This window comes from Bombina bombina, chromosome 4 (assembly GCF_027579735.1).
Source record: "Bombina bombina isolate aBomBom1 chromosome 4, aBomBom1.pri, whole genome shotgun sequence".
Classification (NCBI taxonomy): Eukaryota; Metazoa; Chordata; class Amphibia; order Anura; family Bombinatoridae; genus Bombina; species Bombina bombina.
Genome location: NC_069502.1, coordinates 170,623,693 through 170,646,066, shown reverse-complemented (window position 1 = coordinate 170,646,066; position 22,374 = coordinate 170,623,693). Strand labels below are relative to the sequence as shown.

At 36.0% G+C, this 22,374-nt stretch overlaps 1 protein-coding gene across 2 annotated transcripts in view; it reads left to right on the top strand.

The window, feature by feature from the left end:
• GRHL1 (grainyhead like transcription factor 1) overlaps positions 1-22,374 on the top strand; it is a 58,119-nt gene that overhangs the window by 19,447 nt on the left and 16,298 nt on the right. The window contains exons 5-12 of one of the 2 annotated variants that reach the window (XM_053709697.1): positions 882-958; positions 3,416-3,572; positions 4,298-4,409; positions 6,408-6,502; positions 13,604-13,762; positions 17,118-17,169; positions 18,466-18,605; positions 19,927-19,964. In XM_053709697.1, the coding sequence (XP_053565672.1) occupies positions 882-958; positions 3,416-3,572; positions 4,298-4,409; positions 6,408-6,502; positions 13,604-13,762; positions 17,118-17,169; positions 18,466-18,605; positions 19,927-19,964 (830 nt within the window). Of the gene's footprint in view, positions 1-881; positions 959-3,415; positions 3,573-4,297; positions 4,410-6,407; positions 6,503-13,603; positions 13,763-17,117; positions 17,206-18,465; positions 18,606-19,926; positions 19,965-22,374 lie in introns of both variants that reach the window. The other variant, XM_053709695.1, reaches the window with a different exon arrangement.

The window sequence follows — 22,374 nt, the reverse complement described above, 5'->3', positions numbered from 1 at the left end:
TAGTAATTTGTTTGGTCATTTGTTGTAATCTACTTTATTTTCCTTAATGGGATTCTATTTAAAAATATCTAATTGACTTGTATGTGTGTGTGTAATAAAATATATATATATAAACATTTATCGTGTAGCATGTGTGTCAATATCTAATTGACGTGTGTGTGTGTGTAATAAAATATATATATATAAACATTTATCGTGTAGCATGTGTGTCAATATCTAATTGACGTGTGTGTGTGTGTAATAAAATATATATATATAAACATTTATCGCGTAGCATGTGTGTCAATATCTAATTGACGTGTGTGTGTATGTGTGTATATGTGTATATATATATAGAGAGAGAGAGAGAGTATGTATAGAAAATAAACATAGTTAGTATAGTGTGTGTGTGTAATAAAATATATATATATAAACATTTATCGTGTAGCATGTGTGTCAATATCTAATTGACGTGTGTGTGTATGTGTATATATGTGTATATATATATATATATATACAGTATGTATAGAAAATAAACATAGTAAGTATAGTGTGTGTGTGTGAAAATATGTTGAATTGTGGTATTAAATCTGGTGCCATCAAAAGGAATAGAGAGAGCAATTTATATTTTTTTTACTTGATAAATTATGTAATTCAGGAGCCTTTGACAGAGAAAATTGGTTAAAATAAAGCAAATGGGAGAATTATTTACATTATGAGTAACAATATAGAGCATATAGAGCCATAGAAAGCCTGTATAGTGAAGGCATTGAGACGGTAACATCAGCTCTTGTGCTTTTAGTGCCAAAGCAAACACAATAATTCTAATCTCTGCACTATTTGTTTTACATTTATCTTTTGTTCAGTTCTGTTTTTTCATGATATATTTTTTTTTATTCAAGGTTTTCTTTCCAGCTGACCTCAACCTACGAATGAACAGTATAAGCTCAGAAGACTATGTGTTTGATTCTGTTTCTGGGTAATGTTTAAACTAATACATTTTCTTCCATTTTATCAAGTTCAATGCAAACTTTAAAGGGACATAAAAAAGTATGAACTAACAAACGTTTCTAAATATATAATACAGCCAAAGCTTACCTGCAAAAACAGTTTCTGTTTAAACCCTCATTAACCCCTTTAGTTCACGCATAGTTTTTGTTTCCAGCAACCTCCCCCTTGAGCATTTCCATATATGGAAGGTGCTATCCAGGCCATAGCTTCTGCAGAATGCACATGTGCGCTGTAGGAGTCAGTCACATGGCACCTGATTAAAGCAGTGCATAGTATAATGCTGAAGCTTTCACAAAGCATGTGACATTATCTCCATGGAAACGAGGAAGCCACTTGGCAACAAACAATAGCTGTACCTCCTCAACCCCCCTTGCTTGCATAAGTAATTATCCTCACATGCACACTTTGTTATATGATACCACAAGGCTTGGAGTAGGACACTGATAAGCGGGGTAGAGCAGGCTACACTTGGCAACACTTAAGTGTAAGTAATTTTGTAAATTTTATTAAAATACTTATAAACTTTTTTTTTTTTCCACTTTTTTTTTTTTCCCACACACTGTTGTACCTCAGTTGACCCTTTTATAATATGCACAATATTTTATGGCACTTTAAATCTAAGTGTACATACTGGTAAAATATTTTTACTTATTCTCCCTACTCAGATTCTCTGTACAAATCATTTATTTATAAAATATTTTACCAGGAAGGATACATTGGCATTTCTCTCATTTTCAAGTATTTCCTGGGTCCACAAAACATTGCATTGATACAATAGGGTACAATAAAATAAAACAACAATATTAATACATAATATATGCACAATTTAACATAGAACAGGTAGGAAATATATAATCAACCATGACAGGTGCATTCTGTTTTGAGATATGTAGAGAGGGATCTCTTAAAGGATTTTAGGCTTGGGGAAGGTTTGAAAGTGTGAGGGAGGTCATTCCATAATAGTGGTGCTCTGTAGGAAAAGGAGGATCGAGCTGCTTTCTTTTTGCATTGAGGCAAACTAAATAATGTGCTGGTACTGGATCTGAGGTTATAGGAGGTGGGAACAGCCGGGGAGAGCATTCTGCTCAGGTAGGGTGGGAGCTTCCCAGAAAAGCTCTTAAATACAAGACTGGAAAGATGGAGGGTGCATCTGGATTCCAGCGACAGACAGTTTAGTTCTTTTAGCATGTCACAATGGTGGGTCCTGTAGTTACATTGTAGCACAAAGTGGCAGAACGATTTATACAATGTATTAAGTTTATTAAGGTGAGTTTGCGGTGCAGGTGTATATACTACATCCTCATAATCAATAATTGGCATCAGCATTTGCTGTACAATCTTTTCATTTACTGTAGAGCTTAGGCAGGATTTGTTTCTGTACAGGGCACCTAGTTTTGGATAGAGTTTAGATGCAAGTTTATCTATGTGGAGGCCAAAAGATAGATTAGGGTCTAACAACATACCCAAGTATTTGAAAGAGTGGACTGCGGTCAGTGTGCAATTTGATTTTGTTTTGATGCGAAGATGGGAATTATGTAGTTTTTGTAATTTAGGTACTGTTACAAAGTTCATTGTGACAGTTTTGTCAGTGTTTAGGAAGAGTTTGTTTTTTAAGATCCACTTTTCTACCTCTGTGAACTGGTCTTGGAGCACTGCCTCAAACTGCGGTAGATCGAGCTTGCTTGCATAGATTACTGTGTCGTCTAAGACTTTTGATACTGAGAGCAATGATATTGGGCGATAGTAAGAAACCAAGGTTATCTCACAAGTTTTATGGATAGGCGCTACTCTTGCAGTCTTCCAAAGTTTGGGTATGTATCCAGACACCAAGAATTTGTTAATTAGGGTTGGGACAAGTTTAGCAATTGCCGGCGCACTGAGCTTCAACATCATTGCTGGCATTTGATCAGGTCCAGACTGGGTTTTCATTTTTAGATCATTAAGGTGTTTCTTAATGACATTGATGGGTACAGGTCTAAAATTGAACTTCTCTATATTGGGTTTTGCAGATTTAGTGAGGCCTGATCCTTATTTGTAGTTTCAGGATGCGTGTCATTTATTAGTTTGTCAATCAGGGTGGTGGAGCATCTGACAAAATAATTGTTAAAGGCATTTGCTACTTCTAAGGGAAGTTGCAGGGTTTGGTTGTCCACTTTGACAGTGGAGGGTTGGGCGTGGATTGGGGGAGTGTTTAAGTTATTTATGACTTTCCAAAACTTTCTAGGGTTTGATATGTTATTGTTCACTAAAATGTTAATTTATGATAAGACTTTTCATCAAGAGAGTAAAAATATAGAAAAAAAGTAAACTATTCACTGTCACTGTTTTTTGATTAAAAGCAAAATATATATTTCATCCTTTTAGAAGTTAGACTTTTAACACTGCTAACTTACTGTGTACTTTTAAAATATCTTGTTTTAAACAGGAATAACTTTGAATATACACTTGAAGCTTCAAAATCATTGCGGCCAAAGCCAGGAGACAGTACTATGACCTATCTGAATAAGGGACAGTTTTATCCTATTACACTGAAGGAAATTGGCAGCAATAAGGGAATACACCATCCAATCAGCAAAGTCAGGGTAAGCCGGTGTTCTGCATTCTATACATTCTTTCTGTGATTGTGATTATTTAGGAGTGTGCTCTTGATTTGAAAAATCCTTTGTTCTAACAGTTTGCTTTATCACAGACAAACAATTCATTTTTAATGTACATTGGTGTATATGAAACGTCTGCCAACATCCAGTGTGCCTATTATATGAAACTCTAATCACCCTGCAAGGTCTTAAAAATCACTGTAGCTTTTTAGGTGATGTTGTATTTTAACAAATAATTGATGAAATAAACGAATACAGGGAGCTAGCTGATTACCCTGGGGGAGCCAATAAGATGAGGCATAAATGTGCAGCCACCAATCAATCAGCAGCTCCTGAGTCTACCTAGGTATCCTTTTCAACAAAGGACATCAGGAGAACAAAACAAAATAGATAATAGTAAAGAAAAGTTTAAAATCATAAGACATTTTAGGTTTCATGTCGCTTTAAAGTCAAATACTGAACTGCACTTTATTCAAACCATGGAATAAAGACTTAGAAAGTACAGTGTTGCGGCTGGTTTTTGACTTTGCATTGCTGTTTGGGATTTTTTCAGTGACCCTTTCAGCCTGCACACTCCTTGGAATATTACTGTAATGGATCTAGTGTGTGTTTGGAGTTTATTCAAACGCTAGCGGGTAAAAGACAAATTAGCAGTATGTTTAGTATCACTTGTGACTTAAGTTTCTTCCCGTCTTGCTCTTTGTTTTCAGAGCGTTATCATGGTCGTGTTTGCAGATGACAAAAGCCGAGAAGACCAGCTCCGGCACTGGAGATATTGGCACTCCCGGCAGCACACCGCCAAGCAGAGGTGCATTGACATAGGTAATTTCATCCGTGAGGAAACTGCTGGCTTGAGGAGCCTAATTAGACCAGTGTTTAGTCCTGTAATGTTGTACATTTTTAAATACGACTCTTTAATGATATTTCTTGTGTGTCACTGTGATTTATATTGAAACCAATAGTACAAGCAACAAAATATACTATAATAATCCTCATGCATAAATGCTACTGCCGGTTCCTCTGGTAGTCACTGTAGACATATGTGCAATATGGTACACATCTGTAAACATTTAAATTAGAATTTGTGAAATAAACTGCAACCTTAGTAGATGTTCTCTCTCAAACTGACCAAATTTGCTAATCACAGAGCCTTATACTCACTCATCAGACATACCTATAGAGTCATGCATGCACACATAATTAACTCACGCATGCGCCATACACACATTCATATTCATGCACGCACGCACGCACACACAAATTTAACTTGTAAACATATACAGACATTAAGCTTGGAATTAAATTCGCTACAAATAAATTAATTAATTTAATGAAAACACTTCTTTTTTTTCTTGCTTTCATGTTTAAATTGTGCTTGTCCTAAATTCACTTGAGAGGCAAAACACTGTATACCCAGTATGCCACAAATTGCCTGAACCAGCTACATTCTACATGGTTATTGCTTAGAACAATGCATAAACACATTTACAGTTGACCATAATAGGCTGCAGTTAAAGGGACGTTCTGGTCAAAATTTAAATACACTTACATGAATTACATCTTCGATTAGAAAAATATTTGCAATATACATGTATTGGAAAAAAATGCTTCTAGTAAAATTAGCACTGTTTTAGCTTTTGAACATTTTCCTCTGCATGTGCATAGCTAGATATTCTCAGTGCACCAGCATTTTAAATACTGAAGCTGCTCAGAGCACAAGTGGGGCTTTTATCATATAATCAATTAACAAATTGAGTCATTATCAGATGGCACAAGCACCTTAAGCTCTCTGAGTAAATGCTGTGTTTAAAATGCTGGTGCACGGTGCATACTTAAATACACTTTTGAAAAAGCTAGCTTTTATTAGGAGCATTTTTGCTAATACATGTATATTATAAAAATGCTTCTATTCAAAACTGAAAAGCATCCATATGGATTCCAATTTTGGCTGGAATGTCCCTTCAAAGGGACATGAAACCCAATTTTTTTCTTTCATGATTTAGAAAGAGCATTTAATTTTAATTAACTTTCTAATTTACTTATTTTATCTGATTTGCTTCATTCTCTTAATATCCTTTGCTGAAAAAGCATATCTAGATAGGCTCAAGTAGTTGCTGATTGGTTGCTGCATATAGATGCCTCCTGTGATTGGCTCCCCCATGTGCATTGCTATTTCTTCAACAAAGGATATCTAAAGAATGAAGCAAATTAGATAATAGAAGTAAATTGAAATGTTGTTTAAAATTCTCTTTCTGAATCATTAAAGAAACATTTTTGGTTTAGTGTCCCTTTTAAGGGGGATAAGCTAAAGGCTTTTAAGCACCAAATGCAGAGATTTGCTTAACCCCTTCCCACCATTAGGACGTTCCATGCCTTCCTAACCACGCTGGGCTTCAGTGCCGTTAGGACGGCATGGATTGTCCTAGCCGTTCTGCTGTCCTGAAGCCATAATGGCTTCCTAACTGGGATTGGGGGCTGGAGGGCGTGCCTTGCGTCATAGGCACTCCCCCTGACCCTATCCCATCACTGAAATCCCGAGATCGCATGTATAATTGCGTGATTTCAATTTTTACTAATTTGTTTACATCGGAACAACTTAACAATTAAGTACTGTCAGGAAGGGGTTAAATATACAATACATATGACTTAGTGCCCATTTTAACACAAAGGTCAGACTGCTGGTTTTTTTTTCTCTCTTGGGCATGTCTTTCTGTTTACTTCAAAGCGTTTGAACAAGAAGTGTATATTGCTGCTTATCCCACCAAGTTAATGTCACTTTTAATGTTTGTTTTCTCCACCACCGTGATTTGTGGCTTACAGCGGACTACAAAGAGAGTTTTAATACCATCAGTAACATTGAGGAAATTGCATATAATGCCATTTCATTCACTTGGGACTTGAATGATGAAGGGAAGGTAAGGCGGAAACCTTGTTAATTTTTTTTTTTTAAAAGCTTGTGAAATTAAAAAAGGGTGTGTTTGATTTGCTATCATCCTACACTGTAATTAACTGCTTTGTTCTCTATCATGAATATATCATCAGAACCAGTCTTCTCTGTGTGCCACTGATCAGCACTGCATAACCTGTTCTAACGAAAACCTAATCATGATGATCATTATTAATTACATTTTGGTTGGTCATAATTCTTTCCTTTTTTATTTTTTTTAATAATAATATTTACCATTTCTTTTGGAGGAGATAAGCAAATAGAAGCGGCAGCTTCTGAAATAATTAATGTCTTCATAAATATATAATAAACTTTTTTTTTTTAAGGATATTCATGTAAATCAAGTATTGTGTAGGGGAGTTTAAAGGGACAGTCAACACCAGAATTTTTGTTGTTTTAAAAGATAGATAATCCCTTAACCTTTTAAAGCCGTTATGCCGTTCTATTCCGTCATAATTAGACTGGGCTTTAAAGCCGTTATGACGGAATAGAACGTCATAGCTAACGGCTGTCCTGAAGCCTTCTGTGCTGTCAGGACTTGATCGCGGTCTTGGGGGCGTTCCTAGGGTTGTAGGGACGCCCCCCAGATGCGATCCAATAATTGAAATCTCGCGATCCTGTGCACGATTGCGTGGTTTCAATTTTTTCAGTTGTTCCGATGTAGGCACTTTAGCCCTGACACGAAAGGGTTAATTACCCATTCCCCCAGTTTTGCATAATCAACACAGTTATAATAATACACGTTTTTACCTCTGTAATTACCTTGTATCTATGACTCTGCAGACTGCCCCCTTATTTCAGTTCTTTTGACAGACTTGCATTTTAGACAATCAATACTCACTCCTCGGTAAATTCACGTGCATGAGCTCAATGTTATCTATATGAAACATATGAACTAATGCCCTCTAGTGGTGAAAAACTGTCAAATGCAGAGGCGGCCTTCAAGCTTTAATAAATTAGCATATGAACCTCCTAGATTTAGCTTTCAACTAAGAATACCAAGAGAACAAAGCAAAATTGTTGATAAAAGTAAATTGGAAAGTTGTTTAAAATTACATGCCCTATTTGAATCATGAAAGTTTTCTTTTCGGACTTGACTATCCCTTTAACTGTGTATTAGAGTTGTTGTGGTGTTGTGTGTGTGTGTGTGTGTGTGTGTGTGTGTGTGTGTGTTTTTTTTTGTTTTGTTTTTTGCAGTACACAGCAGGTTAGCCAGTCAAGAGCAGCGGTTGTGCGACCCAGACGATTTCTGTCGTCCTGCTTGGGAGCTATAAGGCTTGTGGCTTGCTGCTGGGATTATGTGTTTAATCCTTTCTGGTGGTTAAACATACATTGTCTCTCATATTAGTATGTAATGTTTTTACTAGAATATCCCTATTAACCAATGCACATAAAGTTTTTGTATACAATGCGCTAGTTTTACAGTACCATATTTAAATGCTGCAGTTGTAACATGCATAAGATGGTTTTTCCCTTTTAACGTTTTTCTTGTTAGCTTTAGTCCCACACACTGTTTGTCCTCTAATTATTCAGCTCAGTGGCTCCAGTAAACAGTTACCTTGCTATATGAGACGCTTCAAACATTGGGTTTGTATGTAAATATAGCCACCCCATACAGGGAAACGGAAAGTTTCACAGAAGAGAAAAGTCTTTTAAGACTTTTTTTTTTTTTTCTTCTCTTGTTTGTTTTCACTTGGAAATAATTAGTTTGAGCCATAATGGAGCAAGTTATTATTCCAAGATGGTTATGTACACATTGAGAAGAAGCAGAGTTTCACTCTTCGTGACCTGAAATAGGCCTGGCTGACAATGGACGGCATAAAAGCCCAAGCAGGATTTAAACACAGGCCTGAAAAGGAGTCACTGTGGTTTTATTTTGTTATCCCAGGTGAATGGCTTCGCTTGTTTAAGTGGCTTCTATAAAAACCCCTCCCAGCTGATGAGTGGCAGCTGATATGAACGGTTGTGTGATTATATATGTGCAGCTTTACACACTCAATTGCCTGAGAGACTTCATAAGCAAATAGAGGATTGTTAAGATTATATTCCCATCATTTCACTTGCCTGGAGGAAGAAGGAACAACAAATATATACTGTGGATCACATTGGCACAAAGCTATGAGTTTCTTAGCTGACACCTGCTTGTTTGTTGCACTAACAATGAGACTCCTCTAAAAACACCAGCAGATTAGAATGTTCCCATCTAAGTACCATTAAAGCAACATTTAAAGTGCAAAAAGAAAATGCTCTAATTTGTTGGAGTATTTTATTATTGTGCTATTGGCTGCATATAACTATACGGTTGATCACAATCCTTTAGAAAAGTTTATCAAGTGATTTTATTTGAAAAAATTTGCATTGACTTTAATGGTGAATTTTGTAGAAAAATAAATGATTGACCCTATGTGTTTAAGCCCTGCAATAGATTTAAACACCTAGTTAAAGTCAGTCCCATAGCAGCAATGCACTACTACTGGGAGCTAGCTGAGCGAGTCACCAATCTGTAACTAGCTCCCAGTAGTGCATTGTGTTCCTGAGCCTACTTACCTGTTTTTCAACAAAGGATATCAAGAGAATGAAGTAAACTGAAAATTCTCTTAAAATTGCATGCTACTATCTGAATCATGAAAGTTTAATTTGGACCTTAAAGGACCAGTCAACACAGTAGATTTGCATAATCAACAAATGCAAGATAACAAGACAATGCAATAGCACTTAGTCTGAACTTCAAATGAGTAGTAGATTCTTTTTCTGACAATTTTAAAAGTTATGTCTTTTTCCACTCCCCCTGTGCCATCTGACAGCCATCAGCCAATCACAAATGAATACACGTACCATGTGACAGCAATCAGCCATTCACAAATGCATACACACATATTCTTGCACATGCTCAGTAGGAGCTGGTGACTCAAAAAGTTTAAATATAAAAAAAACTGTGCACATTTTGTTAATGGAAGTAAATTGGAAAGTTGTTTAAAATGGCATGCTCTATCTGAATAATGAAAGTTTAATTTTGATTGAGTGTCCCTTTAATGTCCCTTGCAATAAGGGGTGGTGAACTTATAGCATGTGCTCAAAATGGCACATATTATAAACTTTCTGCCACCACGCTGCCTGGTTTATTGGCTGCAATTGTGCTGAAAGGGACATTCTAAAACAGAAATGACACCCTTTAACTTGTTCATTACTGATTCTAACTGACTATGGGGTTGATCATAATCCTGAAGAAACACTTTATTTAAAGTGATGGTAAAATTTATATGTTTAAAATGTATGTTACAGCGCATTTTCATTAGAAGTGATCAATTAAATGTAAAAAATTGCTTAGATACCGGACCTGATTTTAAATCTAACTATTTTAATACCCTGCGTGACAGCCGCATACTTCATAACGTTTATTTTCTTTGTGAGCAAACAGTTTGAATTGTTTTCCAATCGGTGCTTTAGCCGTATGGCATTAACACAATTTTTTTTTGTAGCTAGAGTGCTCATTGGAGAAACAGCTCACAAAAAAAATACTTTTAAAGTGGGTGGTCGGAGCGCGGGGCATTAGGATGGCTCTGCTAGATTTAAAAAGCAAGTTACAGAGCACCTTCATTAGATTTGATCAAATGAAGTCCCTCTAAAATATCCCTTAGATTCCGGATGTTTCCCTTTAACAACTCTTTATCTTATAATGTAACTTATCTATAAGTAACTATTTTCTCTGTTACTTTGATAGAGTTAAACGTTTTCATCCTTTAAATATTTGGCAGTTGAAGAGTTAACTGCTGCATTTGCGCACGTTGATGTATCACCACCTACTCATTGTCTCGCATTCGCACATAATTGTCTATGAATATCAAGGACTGTAGTTAAAGGGATCTTGCAGTAATTAACTGCCCAATTTTCAAGCAAGGCGTTGTCTGTTTTTGTGGTATTAAAGAGGCAGGTATGTGGCTCACATTGAGAAATGTGCTGGGATGGGCAGCAGGTCACATCAGTGTGGGGGAGGGAGACAAGTAGCTACAGAACCTGACATGCATGTTCCAGGGATATGTCAAAGCAATTCAGTGCCTAGCTTTATATATTGTCTATAATAAGCACGTTATGTAATGCACCCAACTAGGATTACAGGGACATTAAAGTCATTTTTTTATTTGCACGTTAAAAATATTTTAAATGGAAGGATTGTTGTTTTTGTGATATATATAATGTGTGTGTGTTTATATTATTATATCTTTTCAGTTTGTCTTTATTTTTATCTATTTATTTCTTTTTTTTCTCACCTGGCAAAATAGAAACTTTTTTTTCTTCCTTGTTATATCAACAACATGAAAACTCAAGTTGGTCACTCCTCAGTATTGATAAACTCGTGTTATTACTTTTTTACTCCTAGACAAACAAGCACGTTTCTGTATAAGAATCCTACCCTATCCATCTAATACTTCTATTGTCAGTGGAGTATGGAAATTATTAGATAAGTTGTGAAAGGTGGTGTTGTTTTTTGTTTTTTTTTGTAGGAAAAACTGTCTAGTTAAATGACATTACATTCATTTTTTTTCCTTTATTGCATCTGGAAGATGCTTTTTTTTGTATTTAAACAAACAAAAACTTGTCTTCTACTTGAAAAAAGTTTCCTTTTATGCTGTCACCGTCCACGAGTATAGCTGCGGGAGTTCTACTTATCAGCCAATGAGATTCATTCCCACTGACAAGTGGTGAATAAACCACTATAACACAACCCTTTTTCATGCAAAGGAATATTTTTAACATGGTTAATCGGTGCTCTTTCATATAATATTATTAGATAATTATTTGGAATGTAAAGTCCCTTTTTAAACACAACGTTACACAACAAAACATATTTATATATTTCTCTTCATGTGCATGTACTGAGGAACTGAATGTCAGTCCCTGTTTTGAAGAGAGATGACTTTGGGTTTGTTTCATTTGTGCTGTTTGGTTGAGTTTTTCCAGTTGGAAGAGTTTTCTATCGTTATACAAAGTGAATAGGAACTTGTATTATTTTTGTCTTCTGCTTTTGTTGGCTAGTAATGGAGGAATCTTGCTAGACGAGATGAAGATGCTTTGAAGATTGTTATGAAGGGCTGGGCTTTGAGCACAGCTATTGGCATGTTACCTATAAATGTCACTTCCAAATGTCTTCGTTAACCGGTTTTTCCACTTCTTGCAAATAATCCTAAACCTAGTCTCTCCAGATTTCTGATTATTCTGATGGGAGAGATACAAATGGAAGCTAACACCTTCTATCTGCTAGGATTTATTTTGACTTGAACCACAACTCCCTCTTCTGGACTGGAGAGATCCAGTTTAAACAAAGTTTACCCGTATTTCACTGTTCTCCACAAAAAAAATAAAACAAAATAGCTTGAACCAGAATTTATCGGAGTTGATTTGTTTGTATTCAGCTTGACTGCACTATTAACAAACAGAAAATGGTTTCCTAAACGTACCTTGATGAACCAATTGTTCAGTTACTGTAGTGGCATCTTCTGTAATCCGTAGAATTTGTATTCTATCGTGCTGGATTATTCTGCTGATTTTATATATATTGTTATTATTTTAAGAAATACATTATCTAACCAGAAATGACAGTAACAGTTTTTTGCATTTCTGACCTGTCCTATCTCATGTGTTTTTGTCCCTTGTAGTCTTTTCTCTGTGAACATATTTTTCCATCCGTTCCATCCAATCCCTTTTTATTTTATTTTTCTGTCCATGTCTCTAACCATCTTTATGCCCCCTGTACCATTTTTAGTGTTACATTATTTGTACATTTACATTAATGGTGCTGGTTTTTATGTCTCTATTACTTGAATTGAGTAACATAAAGCAACGCAAGAAGCCTCATTTTAAAGAAAGAATTTTGCTTTCTCCAACAAGGTGTACTATGTGAAATGGCTATGGCCTATTATAGGGACCCAACCTTCTTGGTTGGGTCCAAGGAAGGTAAAGTGAAAATAAAAATTTCATGATTCATATAAAGCATGCACGTTTGAACAACTTTCCAATTTTCTTGTATTATCTTTATTCTCTTGTTATCTTTTGTTGAAATGCATACCTAGGTAGGCTGAGGAGCAGTAATGCACTACTGGGATCTAGCTGGTGAGTGTTGGCTGCACATTTATGTCTCTTGTTATTGGCTCACGGATGTGTTTATCTCCCTCTAGTGCATTGCTGCTCCTTCAAAGGATTCCAAGATAATGAAGCAAATTTGATAATAGAAGTAAATTAGAAAATTGTTTAACAGTATTCAGTCTGTTCTCCTCTTTTTTTTAAGACATATGCACATCAGTTATTATTAATTCTTCTCTCTCAATATAAGTCTGCACCATATTAGTTGAAGATTTTGACACATATTTTGGTCATGCTTTGGCCATTTTCAAGCTCAGCCTCTGTACGCCTGTCTGATATATACATTTAACATATTTGCCATGTTGTAAACTTGAGATAAGGATTTGAGAGCAACATTTGTGAAAATTTAAACGTCTCCCTTAATTTCCACCTTTTAAAATTGTCCATAAAGATTCATGAATATAGGTGGCACAAAAACACATCAGAGATGTATTTCTCTTTTAGGTATGGGAATACTCTTTAGTGGAAAAAACTCTATTGTATTGCTATACACATCCATATTAAAGGGATATGAAACCCAATTTTGATTTCTTTCATGATTCAAAATTTTCAAAAAAAAGATACCAAGAGAATGAAGAAAAATGTATAATTGGAGTAAATTAGAAAGTTGCTTAAAATTGCATGCTGTATCTGAATCATGAAAGACAGAAATGTGGGTTTCATATCCCTTTAAGGTGACATTTATACAAACAAAATACTTTACATGCTTCTAAATTTCTGTTCTGTAAAGTGTCATGCTGTAAAATAGTAATTTGCAGAGTAACCACCAGGAGGCAGTGTATTTTTGTGTTTTTATACACAGTACATAAATAAATCATACATACATACAAATGTAATTATGCGTGTGTGCTACATAGTACTCAATGATGTGCCAGACGATATTGCACATTAATAATGAGGGAAATTGCTTTTTTTTCTCCTGTTTTTCCAGGTCTTTATATCCGTGAACTGCCTAAGCACAGACTTTTCCTCACAGAAAGGAGTCAAGGGGCTCCCTCTCAACCTTCAGATTGATACATATAGCTACAACAACAGGAGTAACAAGCCAATCCACAGGGCCTTCTGTCAGATCAAAGTCTTCTGTGATAAGGTGAGCTTGGTTATTGGCCTTGCACAGCTGCTAATTGTTTTTTGTGTCTGTGTGCAATAGACTGGGGCATTAAATACCGATGCTAAAGGAGGTGCTATCTTTGTCCACATTCTAATTACAGTGAAGTGGGCAGTAAAGAAACGCTACACTGACATTCATGTCCTTTGTTCAAATGTGTAAAATTCCTCCGCTACTGTGTGTTGGTTTTGGGGAGTTTAACTCACCTGGAGCAGCTAGAAGTGTTGGATATAAAAGCTCACATGACACAATGGGGCTCATTAAAAGATCTCTGGGTTCTGTTGGCAACCATATAACTAGTAGAGGTTTTTCTACTAAATTTACTATGAAAAAGGAAGGGAATAGATATAGATGACCACTCCAATCTTTCCAACAAATCTACAATTTCAAGCATCAAAACCACTTATACTTATATTATACTCCTATATTTAGAAATCCACCTATCCACAGACCCAAAAGACCTCATAATACTAAATTACGACAAACTATTGACTGAGACATCCAATGAATTAAACAAATGGAAGCAAAAGTCCGTTTCTTGGTTAGGTCGTATACATGCGATAAAGATGACCATTCTACCAAGAATTTTATACAATTTTCAGACCCTACCTATCTCACTCCCCGACTCTTTTATATACCTAAACTTCAGTCCCTTTTACTCAAATACATTTGGCAAAACACAGTACCTAGAGTATCTAAATCCATCCTAATACTCACCAGGTTTGGGCGTACCTTGCTTAATAAAATACCGCAGAGCAGCGATACTCCAAAGAGTAGTAGATTGGTGTAAAAATGCAAATCACAAAGAATGGGTCCAATTGGAACAGCATCTTTTAAAAGAAAAACAAATAGGAGGCAGAAGCTGGCTCCCGATGAAAACGTGGCCCAAAACACCCCACACCTACCCCATCATACATGAACTATTTTCAACCTGGAAAACAATACTCAACACAACAAATTCTATCGCTTTATTATCACTGCTGACTCCCCTATTTCTTGACGAAACTTTACCGTTCTCAGACTGCCTCCAACATACCCCAACTACGACATTAAATGATGAGAGACCATTTTATGCACTCTGAAATGGAGAAAGAATAAAAACCAGCCTAGAGCTAACTGACAGTGAATTAGTCACTTTCAAGAATTGGATCAAATACCATCAACTTCAACATTTCACTTCAACACACCCCAACAAGCACAGTCTTTTCAGACAACGATACCCCTTTGAGATGTTGTGTTCATGGCGGTACACTCTCTCTTTAATATATAAATTACTAATAACACCATAATCCACAACGCTACCTTCATATACTGAAACCTGGTCGCGTGAACTTATATCCCCTCCATCCAGGGAAGAATGGAAAGCCATCTTCCAACGCACAGCTAAGGCATCTATATCTGCATCAATACTAGAAACCAACTACAAAGTACTGCTAAGATGGTTCCTGACCCCTAATAGAATCAAGGCAATCTTTCCCAACTCTTCGGACAGATGTTGGAGAGAATGTGGTGAAAGAGGTACTCTCATCCACATATGGTGGACATGCCCTATCATTTCCAAATTCTGGACATCGGTGATAGAAAAAACAAATGAACTACTCTCCACACATATACCCATAGATCCGACTGTTGTCCTATTACATAAACCTATTCCCAAATTATCTAAAGCCCACAGTAAAGCCCTACTCATTCTTCTAAATAGTGACAAACAAGTTATACCACGTCATTGGAAACAAACTATAGCCCCAACCACTACAGAATGGCTCTTACAAGTACACGCCACATTTATGCTAGAAAAATTGCATTATCAAATCCTTGATCAGATGGATCTTTACTATATTATAGCTACAATCTTGGACATAGAGATATAAATGCAACTCCTCCACTATGCACAGGGGCTTAATGTTTATATATACAGCCAAATTACATTTCACCTTCGCTCTTAGTAAATGACCTTATATTAGAAACTTTTATTGTTTATATGTTATGTTAATTCGACTGCATAATATATTGTTGACATTAATTTCCTTGATATATCTTGATTCATGGTCCACATGGAATCTCTAGTTGAGAAACAACCATCATACAACCTTTTGAAAATACGAACTGAATTTTATGGACTATCCTAGTGTAAGGGGGAAAAACACTCGAGATTGTGAAATGTCAAGAATTCATTGTTTACCTCCTGTGTTTTTTTCTTTCTTTGTGGTATGTTCTTAAAAATGTTGAATAAAACATTTTTGAAAAAAATTTACTATGAAAAGAAGCATCATGCAGTGTAAAAGCTCCCTTTGATGCAGTCACATATGAAAATGTGATTTTGCTTTTGCAGTTGAACTTGCAATCCCTTGTAGCTTGATAGACATTTATGTAACCGTTTATCAAGATTTTCTCAAACTGTAAGACGTCTTCGCCAATAGATCTGAGACGTGCAGATGTAAAAGGCCTATTGCACGTGGTAAAAAGGATTAACTTGTTCACATCATTCTCAAACACTGTGAGACCAATTGTCCCAGCATCAAACTCTATTTAATACATCAATTTAGCCAATACACAATCACAACTAAATGCACAATGTCAAGTCTGTAATGTGCACTGTATTGCAAGGCACAGAAATGTATGGGGCGGCACTCGAGCTACAGAGCTGTCAAAAAAATCTTCCCTTCACTGAATCCAGCGAGGAAGCTCTTCTCCCAGAACTTGCAGTTATTTCACTTAGAAATACTAATACATTAAAGCCAGTGCCATGATTTAGGAACCATTTTCAAAGCCCACTGAATTGTATTCATCTGGCTAAACTACATTTTGAAAATGCATTTTCACAAAAGGAAAAATAAACAAATTCTGTTTATCATTGTAGTGCTTAAAGGGACACATTCAATATGGGTTAACCCCTTGGCTGCTAGAGGAAGGTGACATGCAGAGCAATGAATTGTCATCTTCTCTAGTGCCCAACAGGAATGGTTTATATTAAAGAGTATGCTACTTTTGTAAAGCTAAATGATTATGTCACCTGCCAATCGGTGACATCACTACACTGACTAAAATCAGCCAAAAAGTTGTTTTTTGTTTTTTTCCAGAAATCAAGCCAGTATAAGGAAAAGAACACATGGCTTTGTTCTTAAATGAAAATGTGATCACTCTAACTTAAACACAGTATTTACTTTTTATAATGCTGTAGCTAGCAGCCCTATAAAATTTACCTTTAGAGAATAAATTGGCTTTACACATTTATATTATTTGATATTCCTCTTTGTTCAGTGTAAACATTTTTAGGCTTTTTTTTATCAATATTACTACTTTCTTTTTCTAATTCTGCATTTCTGTCATTTAATAGGGGGCTGAACGCAAAATAAGAGACGAGGAACGTAAGCAGAGCAAGAGAAAAGGCAAGTGTACTGAGCCCAGCCCTCAGATCATTGCTTGTAAGTAAAAATGATTCAGACTTCAGAAATCATTTCACTTACAGGACATTTCCTTTTTACACCACTGTGTTCGTAAACCCCTTCACGCTTTTATTTGTCACATTAGTGGCAGTGTGAATGAGTTCGCCTATACCCTGCCAGTATACGGTCTGCACACCAATGAGAATGTGTGTAGTTTTGTCAATATCTTATTACATAGTTTTGCCTCTGTTTCTTATTACTTTGTGCTATATGTAGCTAAAAGAGGAAAAATATCACCTATTTACCACTTGCCTGTGAAGAATTTGCTGTTTATAAAAGTTACATATTTTTTAAGTAATAACAATAGTTTTGAAGGTTGTAAAATTATTTTGTACATAGTTGTGTATGTACCATATATATATATATATATATATATATATATATATATATATATATATATATATATATATATATATATATATTTACAGTAGTAAGAAAAAGTAAGTAAGTAAAAGTAACGCTTGTGAATTACCTGAATTTCTGCAGAAATTTGTCAAATGTTTAATCTGATCTTCAACTAAATGATAACAATAAACACATTCTGCTTAAACGAGTAACACACAAAACATGATCTGTTTTCGTGTCTGCTTCACGCTATGTAAAACATTCACAGTGAAGGGTTAAAAAGTGACGTGAACCCTTAGATTTAAATGGACACTGTAGTGCAAAATTAACATGTTCTAATTTGTTGGGGCATGTAGTTTTAGCACTGCCAACCCTTCATGTCTATGTGTTTAACCCCCCGCAGACACAGCCAGTTGTGCAACACATCTGCATTTTTAGCTAAGAGGAAGCGCACATGACATTTAATGGCCAATTTATTATTTATATTCGTAGCTAATTCTATAGTTAAGTTACAAGCCCAGAATACTCCAGTACACACTATTTCCATTGCAGACAGGGATTCTGGGTAGAGAAATGCACAATAGATTTACATAGGGTTGCCTTTTTTTGGAGTATAGTAGCTTTTTAAAACCATATTTGGATTTTTGTATTGGTATTTGTTCATGTGTGCAGTTTAACTGTTTATTAAATGTGTTTCCTTGGCTTGTCACTAGGGGGCAGCATAAGTATATAGTTTAGCTTTCGATTCTGTATTGAGTGCACATTAACCTGGACCTCTCATAGACCAGTTTAGACTCCCTTGGCTTCTTAAACTTCCAATAACAATAATAGAGTTGACCGTATATTTTTAAACTTGTCCGTTAATGAGACCCTTTCTTTTTTTGTGTTGTGTAGTTACAGATGCAAAAGGAGCTCTGCTTCCCTCGCACAAAAGAACCGACATCACAATCTTCAAGCCCATGATGGATTTTGACACACAGCCTATCTTGTTCATCCCAGATGTGCATTTTTCTAATCTGCAGCGTGCCACACATGTTAGTACCAGCCTTTATCCTGTATGCCTTGTTAAAGGTTCATGAAACCCCAAACTTTTCTTACATGTTTCAGAAAGATCATACAATTTGCTAATTTGCTTCATTCTCTTGGTATCCTTTGGTGAAGGAGCAGTAATGCACTACTAGGAGCTAGCTGAAAGCCGATGGGAAGAGGCATATATGTGCAGCCACCAATCAGGAGCTTCTGAGTCTACCTAGGTATAGTTTTCAACAAGGGATACGAGAACGAAACAAATGAGATAATAGAAATAAATTAGAAAGTTATTTTCTATCTGAATCATGAAATTAAAAAAAATGGGTTTATGTCCCTTTCATGGTTCAGGTAGGGTTACCATTTTAAAGAACTTTACCATTTATTTCTATTATCAAATATAATTAATTGTGGGGTATCCTTTGTTGAAAAGCAGGTAGATTGTCTCAGGAGCATGCACCAATCTGGAGCATTAGTTTTATGAGAATGCATTTAACCCTTTGACGACCGGGATCAGGTCAGGGGGCGTCACTATGACGCTAGGCACGTCCTCCGGACCGCGATCGCATCCAGGAAGCGCAGTTGGCTTCAGGACAGCCAAACGGCTAGGACGTTCTATTCCGTCCTAACGGCGCTAAAGCAAGGAGAGGTTTGGACAGAATAGAACGCCATAACGGCCTTAAAAAGTTAAAAAAAAATTACATTGTGCAAAAACTACTGCCATCTAGTGCACAAATAATTATTGCAAAAGTGCTGTCATACGGTTGTCTAGACACGTGCACACATCCTTCCTAGGTATTGTTTGTTGTTGTTTTTTAACAAAACATAACATGAAAACAAAGGTCATTTTGATAATTTGATGAAAGAAGTAAATTGAAACCCATTTAAAAAAAAAAAAATCTTGATTTTAATCATGAAAGAAATATATATATTTTAAATGTTCCTTTTAAGTAAGTCTAATCCCTTAGTATGACTTTACATGAAAACAAGAGGACACAAAACCCCATATTCTCATTCCAGAAGTGATCTTTTTTTTGGGTACAATCCAAAATGTATCAAAGCCATTTCTATTTAAAGAAAAATAAAAGAAAAAATAGACCTCAGAGTGTAAAATGTACAGTAAAATGTTTTTTTTATTAAATAAAAACTGTTGCTTGTGTATACAAATGATACACCTCCAAGTTATTTTATCTGTTTGATTTTTTTATGTTTTTAATCTATAGACAGATAATACAATAAATGATGCAATAATAAATGTATAATTACAATAGTATTAGCTATGTTTTTAAATAAAAAATTAAATACATTTTACCCTCTTGTGCTCTCTAGGTTGTACCAATTGGATCAGAGGAAATGGAAGGAGAAAGGTAATAAAATTGAAACTTCACAAAAAAAGAGCGCCAGTGTCTTTATCCGTTTTTGTATTTGTTACCAAATTATCATTGTTATATTGACTGTCCAAAAAACTCAATCAACCAAACTGAAATCTTAAAAAACCAAACACAAAACAAATCAAATTGAAAGAAAGAGAATTTGTTTCCCTGCAAAGATTTAGAAATAGTCTTACTAGACTTGTGCATTTTTTTGTTACAAGTTTTCAATAGCAAATTAATAAATAAACTTGTTTGTCTTTATTGTTTTTCAAACATTTCATAAGAAAACAAAGTTCACATTTCTGTGTTATGAAGATACAAACAGAAGCTATGCGATCCACGTACATGGGTGTCCACAAAGTGGGGGCCAATATTTTTAGCAGAGCTGAACCTCACAGCAGCCAGAGTCAAGGCTTTTTGTGTGGTGCAGCCCTGACATTAGGAGGATGTTCCTGGGCAAAGTGCTGTATGTTCCAGGAACATCCTAATGTCAGGGCTGCACCAAACAAAAGCCAAGCCAAGGTAAAATGCAGGAGACACAAACGTTTGTGCTATTGTGTTGAATTTGCATTGTATATCCCCCTATCCTGTCTCCACTTTGGTGATGTCTGAGGTCATGTGATTCAGTATAGAACACCTCGGGGGAATGAGAGCAGGAAGGACCGCACTGCTTTACAATTGTCTTTAGTAATGTGGAAAGTGGAGCTGGGGACTATCCTTATGTTTTTAATTACTCCCAGGAATGTGATAAGGAGCTTTATTTCATCTGCCTGGCACAGACAGACTTTTACCAAAAATAATAGAGGGAGTCTGTTTTCTGTCTGTGTAATGGGGCATGTCTTGCACCTATTCCCTTTCTTTCAGAAGCAAGACATTATCCTGGGGAGTCCCTGTTTATAAGAAGTGAGTGCACTTAGTAATTAAACCTAATAACACAACTGTTAAAAAATCTGCAACCCCTGGCATTACCATTCCATTTCCCTTCAGCCTTTTACATGAGAATATATATTTCTTCTGTTATGTGTGATCAGTCCACGGGTCATCATTACTTCTGGGATATAACTCCTCCCCAACAGGAAATGCAAGAGGATTCACCCAGCAGAGCTGCACATAGCTCCTCCCCTCTACGTCAGTCCCAGTCATTCTCTTGCACCCAACGACTAGATAGGATGTGTGAGAGGACTATGGTGATTATACTTAGTTTTTATGACTTCAATCAAAAGTTTGTTATTTTACAATAGCACCGGAGCGTGTTATTACTTCTCTGGCAGAGTTTGAGGAAGAATCTGCCAGAGTTTTTTACTATGATTTTAACCGGAGTTGTTAAGATCATATTGCTGTTCTCGGCCATCTGAGGGAGGTAAAGGCTTCAGATCAGGGGACAGCGGGCAGATGAATCTGCATTGAGGTATGTAGCAGTTTTTATTTCTGAATGGAATTGATGAGAAAATCCTGCCATACCGTTAAAATGACATGTATGTATACACTTTAGTATTCTGGGAATGGTATTTCACCGGAACTACTCTGTTAAAGGTCACTAATCCTTTTATTAACTATTTATCATGTTAAACGTTTTTGCTGGAATGTAGAATCGTTTACATTGCTGAGGTACTGTGTGAATAAATATTTGGGCATTATTTTCCACTTGGCAGCATTTTTTGCTTTTATTTATGACAGTTTCGTTTCTCTTCACTGCTGTGTGGGATAGGAGGGGCCGTTTTTGGCGCTCTTTGCTACGCATCAAAAAATTCCAGTCAGTTACTTTTATATTTCCTGCATGATCCGGTTCATCTCTGACAGATCTCAGGGGTCTTCAAACTTCTTTGAAGGGAGGTAAATTCTCTCAGCAGAGCTGTGAGAATTCTTAGAGTGACTGTGAATAAAAAAACGTTGCTTTGTATTTTTTATGTCAAATTTAATTATTGTTATTTTACTAATGGGAACAAAACCTTTGCTAAAAGTTGTGTTGTTTTAAAGTTGATGCTATAACTGTTTTTCAGTTCATTATTTCAACTGTCATTTAATCGTTTAGTACCTCTTTGAGGCACAGTACGTTTTTGCTAAAAAAGATTATAACCAAGTTGTAAGTTTTTTGCTAGTGTGTTAAACATGTCTGACTCAGAGGAAGATATCTGTGTCATTTGTTCCAATGCCAAGGTGGAGCCCAATAGAAATTTATGTACTAACTGTATTGATGCTACTTTAAATAAAAGTCAATCTGTACAATGTGAACAAATTTCACCAAACAGCGAGGGGAGAGTTATGCCGACTAACTCGCCTCACGCGGCAGTACCTGCATCTCCCGCCCGGGAGGTGCGTGATATTATGGCGCCTAGTACATCTGGGCGGCCATTACAGATAACATTACAAGATATGGCTACTGTTATGACTGAAGTTTTGTCTA